The 16363-nt window shown below is 45.1% G+C and overlaps 3 protein-coding genes across 6 annotated transcripts in view; all 3 read left to right on the top strand.

The window, feature by feature from the left end:
- The window catches only part of Zkscan7 (zinc finger with KRAB and SCAN domains 7), a 12783-nt gene extending 9353 nt beyond the window's left edge, over positions 1–3430 (top strand). For 2 of the 3 annotated variants that reach the window (XM_050141513.1, XM_050141512.1), the window contains one exon: positions 728–3430. In XM_050141513.1, coding sequence (XP_049997470.1) covers positions 728–2187 — 1460 coding nt within the window. In that variant the 3' untranslated portion in view covers positions 2188–3430. The remainder of the gene's footprint in view (positions 1–727) is intronic. The other variant, XM_050141514.1, reaches the window with a different exon arrangement.
- Positions 3431–3566: 136 nt separating this feature from the next.
- Znf660 (zinc finger protein 660) lies at positions 3567–11355 on the top strand. The gene is given in 2 exon segments (XM_050141518.1): positions 3567–10721; positions 10724–11355. Coding segments are annotated over 2 exon segments (972 nt in total). The 5' UTR covers positions 3567–10015; the 3' UTR covers positions 10990–11355.
- Positions 11356–12577: 1222 nt separating this feature from the next.
- Positions 12578–16363, top strand: part of Znf35 (zinc finger protein 35) — a 9975-nt gene continuing 6189 nt past the window's right edge. Inside the window, exons 1-2 of one of the 2 annotated variants that reach the window (XM_050141516.1) lie at positions 12578–12744; positions 14913–15203. In XM_050141516.1, the coding sequence (XP_049997473.1) occupies positions 15018–15203 (186 nt within the window). In that variant the 5' untranslated portion in view covers positions 12578–12744; positions 14913–15017. Of the gene's footprint in view, positions 12745–14912; positions 15204–16363 lie in introns of those variants that run through there. The other variant, XM_050141517.1, reaches the window with a different exon arrangement.

Genomic DNA, 16363 nt, shown 5'->3' with positions numbered 1-16363 from the left:
TTTTTTTTTTTTTTTTGTCCGAGACAGGGTTTCTCCGTAGCTTTTGGTTCCTGTCCTGAAACTAGCTCTTGTAGTCCAGGCTGGCCTCGAACTCACAGAGATCCGCCTGCCTCTGCCTCCTGAGTGCTGGGATTAAAGGTGTGCGCCACCACCGCCCGGCCTTGACTAGCTCTTATATCTTAAATTAGCCCATTTCTATTATTTTATATTTTACCACAAGGCTCATGGTTTACTGGTAAGGTTCCAGCGCATCTGTCCCCTGCGGCAACTACATGGCTTCTCTCTGACTCCACCTACTCTCTCTATATCTATGTTCATATTTTCCAACTGGCTTTGCTCTGCTAAGCCATTGACCCAAAGCAGCTTCTTTGTTAACCAATAAAACATATTCACAGTATACAGAGGGGAATCCTACCTCATGGAGCTGTACAATGTCAGGGTGGAGAGGAACCTACTTTAGCCACTCACTAAGAAGACAGCGTCACAGTGACTCTGGGAGATGGTGCAACGTTGTGCTACAACCCAGCGCTTACTTCCCAGGCTTCCTCCTGCACAGGCTGTGCTAGCTCAGGTTCCTCCATCCTTGCCCCTCTCCTCTCTGGACTGTTGTTCCTCTTTTCTCTCTGCTTCTCAATATGTTGTCTCATTCCCTAATGATAATATTATTTTTTTCAGTTACAAAGCAAAAAAAAAAAAAAAGTAAAAATTGTCTTTTTCTTTCTTTTAGCAGCAGGTAAGAACAGGATGGAAAGTTCTGAGTCCACTCCAAAGCACGATGTTTCTGAAGGATCCGATTCACTTGACATATCCTCAGTGGGACTCTTCGGAATGGCGTTGGTAGAACCAGAGTCTGGAGATATCTGTGAAGGTCCTGTAGCACAGGCGGAAGGGCAGCCCTCAGATGATGAAGGGAGTGAACGAGAAAGTGACTTCTTGGAAAAGAAAGCTAAGAAAAATTCCACTAAAGACAGAAATGAGGAGTGTAAAGATGGAGGAGAACCTGCAGACCTTCCCTCTAGTTCTGCTGAGCTCCAGCGAGAAGCAAAGAGACAGAAGCTCTATCAGTGTGAGGAGTGTGACAGAGTTTGTAACCAGAGCTCACACCTCCTTGGATACCAGAGAACCCAGACTGGAGAGAAACCCTGTGAGTGTAATGAGTGTGGGAAGACCTTCCGACAGACATCTCAGCTAACTGTTCATCTCAGAACACACGCGGAGGGGAGGCCTTATGAATGTAGTGAGTGTGGGAAGACGTACCAGCTCTGTTCCCATCTTAGTCAGCACCAGAGACTCCACGATGGGGAGACACCGTCTAAATGCCATGAGTGTGCCAAAGCCTTCACTCAGAGTTCCCAGCTCCTGGACCACAGGAGAACCCACACGGGGGAGAAGCCTTACGAATGTAGTGAATGTGGGAAAACCTTCTGCTCCAACAGAAATCTTATGGACCACCAGAGAACCCACACTGGGGAGAAGCCTTACGAATGTAGTGAGTGTGGGAAAACCTTCTGCTCCAACAGAAATCTTATTGACCATCAGAGAACCCACACAGGGGAGAAGCCTTACAAATGTAATGTGTGTGGCAAGGCCTTTAGTCGGAGTAAGTGTCTTATTCGACATCAGAGTCTCCACAGTGGGGAGAAACCGTACAAATGTAGTGACTGTGGGAAAGCCTTCCACCAGAACTCTCAGCTCATTGACCACGAACGGATTCATACCGGGGAAAAGCCTTTTGAATGTAGTGAGTGTGGCAAGAAATTCAGTTTAAGTAAATGCCTTATTCGGCACCAGAGACTTCACACTGGAGAAAAGCCCTATAAGTGCAGCGAGTGTGGGAAATCTTTCAATCAGAACTCTCACCTCATCATCCACCAGAGGATCCACACTGGGGAGAAACCTTACGCGTGTAATGAGTGCGGGAAAGTCTTCAGCTACAGCTCTAGCCTCATGGTTCACCAGAGAACCCACACTGGGGAGAAGCCCTACAAATGTAAAGATTGCGTGAAAGCCTTCAGTGACAGCTCACAGCTGATTGTGCACCAGAGAGTTCACACTGGTGAGAAGCCTTACGAGTGTATCGAGTGTGGGAAAGCCTTCAGTCAGCGCTCCACATTTAACCACCACCAGCGGACACACAGTGTGGAGAAGTCCGCAAGTCTGCTTCGGACAGACAACGCGGAATTCTGAGTTAACTTTGTTTATAATGAGGATATTTACCATACTCTCTTGGAAGCATTATTCAAATGACCATGGCTTAGTGCTCTTTTCTTTGGGCCACGAAGGTAGGGGAGCAGTAATAACTAGTGCAGTCTTTTCTCCTCACTGTTGGAAAAGTAAGAGCCACGTATTCCGTTTATTCTAGCTTTTTATTTATTTATTTATTTTGGTTTTTCGAGACAGGGTTTCTCTGTGGCTTTGGAGCCTGGCCTGGAACTAGCTCTTGTAGACCAGGCTGGTCTCGAACTCACAGAGATCCACCTGCCTCTGCCTCCCGAGTGCTGGGATTAAAGGCGTGCGCCACCATCGCCCGGCAGCTTTTTATTTTTTAAACTGTTTTAAAATGTACCTCATTTTTTAGTTTTGCATTCCAGGATTTGTGACTTTCAACACAGACATACTATCTCTACTTCATCCTAACTTCTTTGACCGCTGACTGACTCGGAGGCGCACGACCCGACTCTCTTTGCTCCACTCTGTGGCTGTAGCTCTCTCTTCGTTTACTTTGCCCCTCACATTTTTTTACACATATGGGTGTTCTGCCTACATATATGTCTGTGTACCACTCAGTACACATACATGTCTGGTGCCTACAGAGGCCAGAATAGGCCGTCAGACCCCCTGGAACTGGAGTTAGAGATACTTGTCAGCCATCATGTGGATGGTGGGGATCAAACCTGAGTCCTTTGGCCGAGCAACCCGTGCTCTTAACCACTGGACCATTGCTCCAGCCTTCACACCTGTTCTTAAAGTTAGTTCATTGTGTAGCTTTTTGTCATTTAAGCTCCCTAGGAATGTTTTCCTTTACTTGCTAATTTAGTATATGTATGTGTGATTGTTAGTTTATGCATATTTATGTGCGATTGTACAGTGAGTGCAGTGCTTTTAGAGAACAGGAGGGCGGAGCCTTCAGAACTGGTTGTCAGGCGCTGGGAGCTGAACTTGCGTCCTCTGCAAGAACACTATATACTCTTAACCACTGAGCCATCTCTCCAGCCCCTGAGGTTTGTTTTAATTTTTTTTCATGTTTTCCCTCTTAAACCTCTGTTGATCTGATCTTAGCCTGCTTTGAGTTAGTTGACGCTATATGGTACAACTGTTAAATTCTCTTGTATTTATATACTTTCGTACCAACATGAGGGCTCTTTGTGGGTATATATTTTTCATATATAGATAATTATATTAATTGATAAATAAATAATTTTTAAAATCTCCCTCAATCCTTAAATTATGTCCCTCTCCCCAAAGTTTTTAAGGTTGGGAGTGCACCTCCAGCGTCACATACAATATGTTAATTATGGTATTGTAACTACTAGGGCATTGTTCTTAGAAAGCTAATTATATGTGAGACAGAGTGAGAGACAGAGCACATTTTGTTGTGTATTCAGTTGTGCAGGCAGGACCCACCTAATGTGCATTGTGTACAAGGACTCCATTCTGGCTCTTGAGTGAGCAGGCTGAGAAAGATCAGTCAGAAAGTGGCTGCGCTAGGTCACGGACACACCCACCATAGTTTCTGTGAGTGTGCCGGAGATCTGAACTCGGGTCCTGCACTGGGTCACGGACACACCCACCATAGTTTCTGTGAGTGTGCCGGAGATCTGAACTCGGGTCCTCATGCATGTGTGGCAGTCATTGCCTACTGAGCCACCTCTCCAGGCCCATTGTGCACACGTTCTTGAAAATGTGGGAAGCTTCCTATTCTAACATACAGTTATGGGCCCCTCAAGGGATCCATAATGAAGAAAAGGTCTCCTCCATCTGGGTGTGTTGGCATATGCCTGTGGTCCTAGCACTCGGGAGCAGAAACAGCTTTTATGAGTTCAAGGCAAGCTTGGACTACATAGCAAGATGCAGGCCAGCCATGCTGGGCCACTTGTCTTCAGAGGGGAGGAGAGGGTGTGAATAAAACAATGTACAGAACTTCTACTTCACTAGGTATCTTTAAATTTACATTTCTTGTACATTCTTCATAGAGGTCCCAGGACAGCTGTGGGAGTTGGTTCTCTCCACGAGGTGAACCCCATAGATCCAAGTTGGAAGTCAGGCTGGGTAACAAGTGTTTTCATCTGCTGAGCCCTGTCACTGATCTGTGGCCTAAGTTTTATAAACTATCGTGTGTGTGTGTGTGTGTGTGTGTGTGTGTGTGTATGTGTGTAAGACGGAGGGAAGAAGGGAGGCAGAGAACGAGAGCATGTGTGTAGTGATCAAAGAACAACTCTGGAGTTGGTTTTCTCCTTCCACCTTTATGTGAGTCCCAGGGATTGAATTCAGGTCTCCAGGCTTGTTCAGAAAGCGCCTTTACCCACTGGGCCATCTTGTTGGCCCCTGTATTAGTTACTTTTCTGTTGTGTTGGTAGGGTTGCACACCTTTAATCCCAGCACTTGGGAGGCAGAGGCAGGTGGATCTCTATGAGTTTGAGGCCAGCCTGGTCTGCAGAGCTAGTTCCAAGACAGCCAGAGATACACAAAGGAACCCTGTCTCCAAAACCAAAAATAAGCTGGGAGGTGGTAGCACACCTTTAATCCCAGCACTCAGGAGGCAGAGGCAGGCGGATCTCTGAGCTCCAGACCAGCCTAGTCTACTGAGTGAGTTACAGAGAAACCCTGTCTCGAATCAACACAGACACACACACACACACACACACACACACACAGACACACACACACACACACACACACACACACACACCCAAAAAGAAAAGAGAAGAGCTAGGCATTGTGGCTCCAGCAATGATCATCCAGAAGCTGGATGGTCACATTTAATACACAAAGCAGAAAGAACACGAAGTGGGTGAGGCTGTAAGTCCTCGCTGTCCCCAGCAAAGCTCCACCTCCTAAAGGTTCCACCGGCTTCCCACACAGCACCACCAACTGGGGACACAGTGTTCTCAACCACCACAGTCCCCTCCCAATTTCCTCTTTTTTCTCGGTTTATCTGTGTATTAGCTCTGGCTGTCCTGGAACTCACTTTGTAGATTTGAAATCTCACGAGGCTTATTGTCAAACACCTTTAACTCCAGCATTTGGGAGGCAGAGGCCTGGATTTCTGTGAGTTCAAGGTCAACCTGGTCTACATAGTGAGATCCAGGGTAGCCAGAGCTAAAAGTGAGACCCAGTATTAAGACAACAAAACCAACAAAAACCTTAAACAAAGGGGCTGGAGAGATGGCTCAGCGGTTAAAAGCATTGCCTGCTCTTCCAAAGGTCCCTGAGTTCTATTCCCAGCAACCAGAGATTTGCCTGCCTCGGCCTTTCCCCGAGTTACCTTAAGTCAGAATTCAAATCTGGTGGTCACATATGATGGTAAAGGGTGGGAAGTATACACTGAACCATTTGCCTCTGATAGATGGGAACAACACACATAGTAAGGAAAGTCATGTTGTTATACTTTACCTTTATATGTTTGGACGCTTGCCAGCATGTGTGTTTGCTTGGTGTTTGCAGATGCCAGAAAGGGCGCCAGATCTCCAATAACAAGAGTAATAGCTGGTTATGGGCCACCATGTGGATTGAATCTGAGTCTCTTGAAGAGCAGCCAGTGTTCCTAACTCCTAAGCAATCTTTCTAGTTCCACGTATTATTATTATCATTATTTTATATTATTATTATTATTTGGTTGTTGGTTTGTTTATTTTAGGGAGTTGTTTGTTTTGGTTTGAGTTTTTTTATATTTATTTATTATGTATACAATATTCTGTCTGTGTGTATGTTTGCAGGCCAGAAGAGGACACCAGACTTCATTACAGATGGTTGTGAGCCACCATGTGGTTGCTGGGAATTGAACTCAGGACCTTTGGAAGAGCAGGCAATGCTCTTAACTGCTGAGCCATCTCTCCAGCCCCCTTGTTTGAGGTTTTTGTTGGTTTTGTTGTCTTGTTTTAAGACGGGGTCTCATGTCTCACTTTTAGCTCTAGCTACCCTGGATCTCACTCTGTAGACCAGGTTGACCTTGAACTCAGAAATTCACCTGCCTCTGCCTCCCAAATGCTGGAGTTAAAGGTGTTTGCTAACAAGCCTGACACAAATCATGAGATTTCAAACTCTGACTTATGGGGGGCTAGGGAAGTGCCTCGGCATTTAGGGACTTGAACTGCCATGGTAAAGAACTCAAGTTCAGTTCCCAGCATCCACAACAGGTAGCTCACAACCTAGTTACCTGTAACTCCAGCTCCAGAAGGTCCGATACCTTCTTCTGGCCTCCTGAATTCAGATGCACTCAACTACACAGACATACATACACAAATTAAAAATAAGATGAAATTCTAACCTATGTCGGGAGATGGCTTTTGTTCAGAAGTTAACTTCTAGGCTGGGTGGTGTGGTGAATGCATGCATGCATTTAATCCAGCACCTGGGAGGCAGAGGTAGTCAGATCTCTGTGAGTTCGAGGCCAGCCTGGTCTACAGAGTGAGTTGCAGGACAGCCAGGACTATATAGAGAGACCCTGTCTCAAAAACAAACAAACAAAAAATCAGTGCATCAGAAAGGATGTGTTCATGAAAAGTTCTAATGAATGGGAATTAGTTTTAAATTTGCTAATTGTGAATACCCATACAGTGGCTCTAGCAAACAAGGCACACCGTATACCTCTTACACTTATGCTCTGTCCTGATGGAGTCTCGTAGAAGCATTTACTCATCTAGTACAGGACGAATGTTATGATGCCCAGTGGCCCCAAAGCACCTCGTTGTTTAGGTACTCAATTCGTGAAGGAGCATTGTAGATTTATTCATTGGGGCAAACCAATCTTCCCACTGATAGATGCGTAGGGCTGCTTTACAGGATGCCCAGCAGAGTGAGGGGCAGATCATCTTTTAAGGCATTGCTCCAAAGAGTATGATGGTCCATTGCTTTTTCTTGGTGGTGAATACTCCTGAAATGACGCCTGATTAGGATTTCCAATGGAATAAAACCACGTTTTCCTCCTTGGTAACCAACTAATTCTGTATAGACTTAAGTTTTTAGGGATACGTGTACAGCTGGCATCACGTGATGATAGCCCATAACGTTCTTTCCCAAATTATTTCTAGTTGCATTGCTTTCTGTATAGATATTGCATATGTTAAATTTCAACTTCCGCACAGGATAACCATATGGATGATCGGTAAGAGTTTTTAGAGACTAGCGGTCACTCAAGGATTGGGTGAAAAGAAGGCCAGTAGACAGAGTAACACCAGGACAAAATATATCTACCCTAGACTGAATAAAGGGTGGGGACCATAGCTGAATGGAATGCGTTCAGACCATGGGACAGGGTTATATGTATCCAGCCACAAGACTGAACGCAGTATTCCATTTCCACTCTTAGAGTTTGAAAAATGCTCTTCCTCCTTAAGGGTTTACACACTGCCCTCTGGAGCAGAAGATGCCAGGTCTACGGCAGTGACAGCATATCTGTGGCAGCCTTGGAAAAATCAGAGCATATTCTGACAACAGGAAGAAGCCACAGTGAAACTTTTCCAGTCAGCATTAGGTTGCCTCGGCAATGAACAGAAGCAAAGCCAAAACAAACCAACAGCTACCAAATTTTTTACCAGGCAGCCACACAATGGGTGTCCTCAAGTTCTGGAGCTATTTCCTCTAAATTGATATATTTCCACCTAAAGTAAGTAGAAAAGCTACTAATACCAGGGAAGTTAAACTCATACGGTTCAGGAAGAAAACAAAACTTACAAACAAGGTATTTCTGGAGAGGTGGTTAGCAGTCATAAGCCTTTGCGGGGGACCCAAGTTAGGTTTATACAAAATAGGCTCTAGACCCACATTTAGAGGTTCACAGCCACCCTGGCTCCAGAGACTGGATGCACCAACACACAGAAATACATGTGCACACCCACACGCACATTCTCTCGCACAACGCACATGCACGCACGCACACACACACACTTTTTGATCTTACATTTTTTGCTCAGGAAGACCCTGAAACCTAGAAAATTCATAAGGCCCCTCCCTAAGTTTATATAAATCATAAGGATAGCTGGGGAAGGTGGAGAGGGAATGGGAGGAGAGGAGGACTGGGGAAAAAGTTGGGATGTACAATAAATTTAAAAAACAGCTGGGGAAAAGAGACTCTCTGACCAATCAAGATGCAAGTAGCGCAGAACTCTAGGGATGAAATATTGTGAATACCCACCCATGTGAGTGTGGTTTCTAGAGATGTAGCTGCCTTTGAGTTATCCGTGTTCTTACAAGGATCTCTCATGTATGTTTCTGTAATTCTTTGGTCTGTTGGTGGTGTCCTATGTGGAGGGAAGAGAAATTGTTTATATTTCCTCTGGAAAATTATATAACTACTGGCACAAGAACAGGGATCCAAAGAAACAAAGATTTAAGTTTGTTTTTTAAACACATTAGCCTCTGAAAGACATTCCAGAGTTGAACAACAGTGACCAATGTACAACTCATTAGCAAATCACTCTGGTCATTCCTTCAAAAATATGTGTAGTTCCTATTCTTAGCAGCTACTGCACTTACAGTACTTTATCATTTATCATGTACCACTGCGTAAACTGCAATGCCTTCTTAATAAATCTGTGGGGTTTTTTTGTTTTGTTTTTTTTTGAATTTTTGAGACAGGGTTTCTCCGTAGCTTTTTGGTTCCTGTCCTGGAACTAGTAGCTCTTGTAGACCAGGCTGGCCTTGAACTCACAGAGATCCACCTGCCTCTGCCTCCCGAGTGGAGTGCTGGGATTAAAGGTGCGCGCCACCACCGCCTGGCATCTTGACCCTCTCTTAGCCTGTTCTCCAGAGGGCAGGCAGTTCTAACGGTAAAGACTAAGTCAAGGAGCTGAGCTTGCCCACAAGGTTATTTCAGAACACCTCTAGACACAGAGCAGAGAATAATAGAATTTATAGGAACAGCTTTCTTGGCTCATTTCATATCTCTCAGGCAACAAATGTCGGAGTATGTGAAGAAGACAAGCAACAAAAGAAAGCCTGTGTCTCTCCTTGATCCCAAGTTCCTAACAGGACCTTAGGTGCCGAGGACCCTAGTACAGAGGTGGGGGTGTGACCAGTCACCGAGCAGCTTAGATACAGAGGTGGGGGTGTGACCAGTCACCGAGCAGCTTAGATACAGAGGTGGGGGTGTGACCAGTCACCGAGCAGCTTAGATACAGAGATGTGGACTGGGGCCTGGGGCCCAGATCTCAAGAAAAAGAGGAAACCTTAGTTGTACCCTGAAACCATCTTAGTTGCTGTCTGTGGTTCTGTGTGTTGCTGTGTGCCAGCTGCTATGTCTCTGTTACACGGGAAGCAGCTCAGCAAGAAGAGCTGACTGAGCCAGGGGACCTTCCATATCCCTGTTCTCAGTGCTAGGTTACACTTGATCCTGCCTTTCGGTTACTCTTCCCATTTTAGAAAGTTGAGCAAGAAGAGAGCAGGGTGGGTTTTATGAGGTTCTTTGCATGTTCTGAGACTGGACCTGCGGTGTTCCACTTCACCTCTGTCTCTATCTTTTTATTGTCTTTTTCCTAACTTCACTTTTCTCATCGTTTTGAACAGCTCTCTGCCTTTGAACACTTGCCCTCCTATGTGAGACACCGTGATCTACTACATCTTGTCTTCCTTGAGTAATTCTTACTCTATTACAGAGAAACTGTGACATGTACACTTTCTCTTCCTCCTGTCAGATGGTGAAATAGACTGAGGAGGGATTGATTCTAAATCATCATTCCTTGAAAAATCAGAATCACGTTTTACCCTGGAGAATTCCACATAAGTGTTGCCAAGGAAGTAAAGAATTTAAAAGGGAAAGATAAGGTCGGAACAGCCACTGGAATGCGCCCAGCAGAATATGAAGCAAAAGACGAGAAAGTTCAAACACAAGGCGTTTGAAGGGAGTGACCAGGAGTGTGAAAACGGTGGTAGTCAGCCCTGTGACTCTCCATCACATGAGCGAGGTCGTGGTGGAAAGAGACAGTACGTGTGCCCTGAGTGTGGAAATGCCTTTAGTCAGAGGGACAACCTCACGGTGCATGAGCGAACCCACACAGGAGAGAAGCCGTATAAGTGTAAGGAATGTGGCAAAGCTTTTAGTCATAGATCCAACCTTGTGGTCCATCGGAGAATCCACACCGGAGTGAAGTGTGGGAAATCTTTCGGGGGTAAGTCCCATCTCATCCGGCACCAGGGAATCCACAGTGGAGAGAAAACATACGCGTGTAAAGAGTGTGGGAAAGCCTTCAGTCGGAGCCCGGGACTTACTTCCCATCACAGAGTTCACACTGACGAGAAGCCCTACACTTGTGTTGAGTGTGGGAAAACATTTGGCAGGAGTTCAAACCTTACTCAGCATCAGAGAACTCACAGAGGAAAAAAGATTTACAAATGTAGACTGTGTGTGAAAATACGTGGTTCCAATACAAAGATTATGGACCAACAGAGAATTCACAGCGGAGAGAAGCCCTACGAGTATGCCAAGTGTGGGAAAACCTTCACGTTAAGGAAGGCTCTTAGTGAGCACCAGAGACTCCACCGTAGAGAGAAGCCTTATAAATGCAACGTGTGGCAAAAGCTTTCACTTCTAACGGAAACCTTGCTGATCATCAGAGAGTTCACACTGGAGAGAAGCCTTACGAACGTAACGAGTGTGGGAAGACCTTCAGGCAGAAATCCCAAGTGATTCTGCATTTGAGAACCCACACTAAAGAGAAACTCTACAAATGCAGCGCGTGAGGGAAAGCCTACCGTTATAGCTCACAGCTTATTCAACATCGAAGAAAACATAACAAGGAGGAAGAAACCTTATTGTTTGTGGGCCAGGTGTGATGGCTCATGCTGTTTATTCCAGCATTTAGGAGGCAGAGACAGGGAGATCTCTGTGAGTTCTAGACCATCTAGGGCCATACAGTGAGACCCTGACTTAGAAAAAAAGAAAAATCGGCTATTAGGCTGATTGCTACTTTTCTGAAAATTAGATTTTTAATTAGTAACATTTGACTAAATTCTGCTTCTAAGAATCCACACAGGGAAAATAGAGCATGCTCCGAGGTCTCTCTTGCTCAAGCTTCCCTCTGTGTAACAGTTGACTTCCTGCTGTCTTCTGATGAGATGTAGCCAGCACCATGTCTCCTTAACAGAGCTATGCTTCCCACCATGGTGATAATGGACTGGATCTCTGAAACTGTAAGCCACCAACCACCTCAATTAAATGTTTTGTTAGTATTGCCTGGGGCCCAGAGGGGTGCGTACTATGACTATTTATCTGAGAGGGTTAAGGGAGAAAACACTCATACTCTCTCTTGATGGTTTCCTTCAAACCTTTTCTTTTCTTTGTTTTTTNTTTTGTTTTGTTTTGTTTTTCGAGACAGGGTTTCTCTGTGGCTTTGGAGCCTGTCCTGGAACTAGCTCTTGTAGACCAGGCTGGTCTCGAACTCACAGAGATCCGCCTGCCTCTGCCTCCCGAGTGCTGGGATTAAAGGTATGCGCCACCACAGCCTGGCCAGACCTTTTCTTTATTCTTCTTCATATTATATATTCTTTATTTTCCTGGTGAATTCTTTCTCTGATTCTTGATGTTTTCCTTCTAACTCTATCTTTATTCTTGATGTTTTTTTCCTTCTAATTCCCTCATTCTTGATGCTTCCCTTCTAACTCATTTTGACTCTATCTTTATTCTTGCCCTTACAGTTTATACACCCCAGCAAAATCTTTCAGGCAGTATAAAAATTATAATGTGGTTACATTCTGTTTTTCAAGTGAATGATTACAATGACAATAAGTAAAAAACCAGCATGTTCTCTGTATCCCTTACAAGATTAAACATTTTACATATTACAGGTGAAAAACGAATTATTCCAGGAACCCATGGACATTCATGTCCAAGCAATTTGCTATAGATTAACAGAGAGTAAGCAAGTAAGGTATTCTTTTACTGGCAGGCTGCCTTTTACAGTTACAAAGAAAGAACCAAATACTCCATTACTTTAAATCTTTACGGTATATACCCACTCATAAATAGTTGTTTTTGTTTTGTTTAAGCAGGAGATTGAAAGCAAAAATGGGCACAAGGAATTAATCATCACCTTTGGTCATTATCAAATCCTAGAAAGAAAAGTGCGGACTGCTTTGGTCTTGTCCAGATGAAGGATAGTGGTACGCACTGCATCATTTCTTCAATTTTTCTGTACTGTTTGATATTTTGAAAATAATTTTTTTTTTCCTGCAATCTATCAGGATTTTCTACAGTTTGGCAGCTCTGGGTAGGTGCGCGCCTTGCAAGAATTGCCCCTGCCCTACCCGCTAATACCCGGCTCTCCCTAATCTCAGGACTCTTAGGAAATGCACAGAGGAGGACGACTTCCTAGATTCCTAGAGAGGTCGGCCTGTGACTGTGGAGCCGGAAGCCCTTCCCGAGGCACTTCCTGTCCGGTCATTGTTCTCCCAGTTAAGGCAGAGAGGCTCTGTAGTCTCAGTCCTGAAATTGGCGCTGGCGGGCTGGGCCTCCGTGGTGAGCGGGTGTCGCCGGGCGGGAGAGGAGCAGGATCGCCCTGCACCGACCCATCCTTCTTGCGGAGCCACGAGGTAGTGGGCCGGGCCGGGGCCGGGGCCGGGCGGCGAGGGGCTGCGGGCTCTGGAGGACGGAGGCCTGTGCTGTGGCTCCGGGCCTGCGGGGGCGCGAAGCCCACGGAATCTTCGGAAGACTCAGAGTAGACAGCTTAGCGTGTGCGCGTAGGGGAACGAGTCTCAAAGGCTTTCCTGCCAGGGGGACTCAGCCCCACCACAGGGAGAATAACCCTCCAGAATTGTGATTTGGTTCAGTGGGGGAAAAGCGTGGCATTCCTTGAAAATTCAGTGTGTACAATAAAGTTAACGTTGGAAAAATGAGTATGGTTACTCCAAAAGCTGCAAAGGTGGATTTGGTAAAAATTGGCACAGTTTTTATTAACAGAACCAAAGAGGAATAGAAACAAACAAAAAACAATATTCTTATATCCAGCTGTAATAATAGTCAGATTATTTGACTTAGTTAAAATAAAAAAAAAAAAACACCTGTCGGCTTATCCGAGATAAAAAGGTCTTGTTAATTAGTAGTTGTGTGCCTGACTTTATGTGGTGTTTTAGGAAGCAATCTGAAACATATAAGCCCTTAAGCTAGTGACCTCACAGTTCTTTCTAAAGGAATAACGCAATAGGACTAAAGGGTGATTTGTACAGGAACGACGGTTACCAAACTGAGGAGTGAAGTCCATGTTTGTTAAAGAAAAGGTTGTAAACAGTACAGTGAAGTAAGTGTAGAATCCTCCGCCAGAGTGAGGTGTGTGTGCTTTATTTACTTTGGATATTGGAAGACCGCTTTGGCTGTTGTGAAACAGTAATTGGGTCAAGAAGTGGCTGTGGCTGAGGGTGTACCTCAGCGGTAGAGCATCAGGCCTTTGGATGGCTTCCCGGCACTGCAGAAGCCACAGCAAAACCCACCAGCACTGTAGTGGCATTTCATTTGTATTTTAGTAAATAAAACTTGCCTGAAGGTCAGAAAAGCAAAACAGCCAGTCACTAACTCTTACCTCGACCTCAGTCCAAAATGGTGATCCTGCCTCCAGGAATCCCAGAATGAGACTGTGTCTGAGAGCTGTCTCCTCCCTTATTATATTCCTCTCTAGGGCTGGGATTAAAGGTGTGCACCACTACCGCCTGGTTTCTGTGTCAAACTAGTGTGTGTCATTGCTGCCTGGCCTGTAAGGCTGGCCAGTGTGGCTGTTTTACTTTTCTGACCCTCAGGCAAATTTTATTTATTAAAATACAAATGAAACACTATTGCACAGTACAGAGTGGTGAACTATGTCCAAGTGTGGTCCAGACGAACACACACAGGGGACTAGCGACATCCAGCCTAGTCACTAATTACTCTGATTACATTTGATTTTATGTGTTTATATAACCTCTTCAGAAAGACTGAGAATTATAGGTTATTGTGCAACAATTAAAAAATAAAGATAGGCCGGGCAGCGGTGACGCTCGGGAGGCAGAGGCAGGTGGATCTCTGAGTTTGAGGCCAGCCTGGTCTACAAGAGCTGGTTCCAGGACAGGCTCCAAAGCTACAGAGAAAAACTGTCTTGAAGAAAAAAAAAAAAAGATAAACAATGTTAACATGAATACTTTTAAGACCAAAAAAAGAAAGACCCTCAAAAAACGCTTGTAATTATAACCTTTGAGCTAATCATTCTTTTCTCTTTAGAAAACCTTTATAATGTTCCCTCTTTAAAGCTTTAGTCTAGGGGTTGGGGATATAGTTCAGTGGTAGAGTATTTGAGGCCTTGGGTTTGGTCCTCATTTCTGAAAGGAAAAAAATTAGTCTAATTCTGAAAATAAGTGTCCCCATAGTAAAAAAAATTAAGCTACTAAGTAAAATAGTTATTATCACTGGATTGAAGATTTTCTCTAATATTTTTCTATATTTTTAAAGTTTTTACAGTTAAAATATTAATTCTTCCTCCTTTTTTTCCCTTTTCTTTTTTTAAATTTGAGATACCATCTCACTATGCAGCCTGGGATGGCCTATGTAGACAAGGCCTCTGCTTCCCCAAGTGCTGGGATTAAAGGTGTGTACACCAGTGTACCCCTGAAATTTGAAGAACAGACCGCTGCTGCTCTGCCGTGCCACTAGCCAGAGCAGGAAGCACCAACCAGTGGGCACAGTGCTATCCAAACAAAGCTATATTTGGTGTTGACTGTGTTTTTTGGTTTTGCAGGGAATAGTACTCCTCTTGGTACTGGGAAGAGACTCAGAAGCTCTGGCGACGTGGAGATTAGATGGGGCGTGACCAGTGCTGGGCATCCCCCGCTGAACAGAGAGGATGACTGCAGAACTGAAGAGGACCATGGCCCGAGCCTCCTGGGGCCCAGTGAAGGTGGAAAAGGACTGGGATGATGGTGAAAGTGTGAGCGCGTCCAGTCGACAAGTGTACTCGGAGAACGTCAAGGTCTGCGCCCCAGGGGAAGGTCCTTATTTAAGCATTGATGTATCTGAAGAGGAGGGAAAGGTAAGTGGTGATCTGGAGGGGAAGAAGAGAATGCAGATCTCAGATAGTTTCAGAGGCACTCCACTGCCAAACCCAGGCTTTTTCTCTCCTGGTCAGGATTCTTTCTTTTTATTCCTGTGGAGCACAGTGAGATGGTCCCTTTGATTGATCTGTAATTCTGTTGTTCACAACCATTGCTGCATAGAACCTGGGGGGCTTTACAACATCTTGTTACCCACGTTATATTCTGTTCTAACCAAAACAGACTCTGGGGAATAACACCTAGGTTTTTGGGTGTGTTTTTAGTTGTTGTTGTTGTTTTTTGTTTATCGGGGCAGGGTTTCTCTGTATAACAGCCCTGGCTATCCTGGAACTAGCACTTGTAGATCAGGCTGGCCTCGAACTCACAAAGATCTGCCTGCCTCTGCCTCCCGAGTAGTGGAATGAAATGCGTGCACCACTACCGCCCAGCTCACCCTGGCTTCTTTTTTTTTATTTATTTATTAAAGATTTCTGTCTCTTCCCCACCGCCGCCTCCCATTTCCCTCCCCCTCCCCCCAATCAAGTCCCCCTCCCTCGTCAGCCCAAAGAGCAATCAGGGTTCCCTGCCCTGTGGGAAGTCCAAGGACCACCCACCTCCATCCAGGTCTAGTAAGGTGAGCATCCAAACTGCCTAGGCTCCCACAAAGCCAATACGTGCAGTAGGATCAAAAACCCATTGCCATTGTTCTTGAGGTCTCAGTAGTCCTCATTGTCTGCTATGTCCAGCGAGACCGGTTTTATCCCAGGCTTTTTCAGACCCAGGCCAGCTGGCCTTGGTGAGTTCCCGATAGAACATCCCCATTGTCTCAGTGTGTGGGTGCACCCTTCGCGGTCCTGAGTTCCTTGCTCGTACTCTCTCTCCTTCTTCTCCTGATTTGGACCTTGAGATTTCAGTCCGGTGCTCCAATGTGTGTCTCTGTCTCTGTCTCCTTTCATCGCCTGATGAAGGTTAATATTCAGGAGGATGCCTATATGTTTTTCTTTGGGTTCTCCTTCTTATTTAGCTTCTCTAAGATCACGAATTATAGGCTCAATGTCCTTTGTTTATGGCTAGAAACCAAATATGAGTGAGTACATCCCATGTTCCTCTTTTTGGGTCTGGCTTACCTCACTCAGGATAGTGTTTTCTATTTCCATCC

This window comes from Alexandromys fortis, unplaced genomic scaffold (genome assembly GCF_014885135.2).
Source record: "Alexandromys fortis isolate MF-2015 unplaced genomic scaffold, M_Fortis_MF-2015_v1.1 scaffold_44, whole genome shotgun sequence".
Lineage (NCBI taxonomy): Eukaryota > Metazoa > Chordata > Mammalia > Rodentia > Cricetidae > Alexandromys > Alexandromys fortis.
This window is presented reverse-complemented; position numbering and strand designations above follow the sequence as displayed.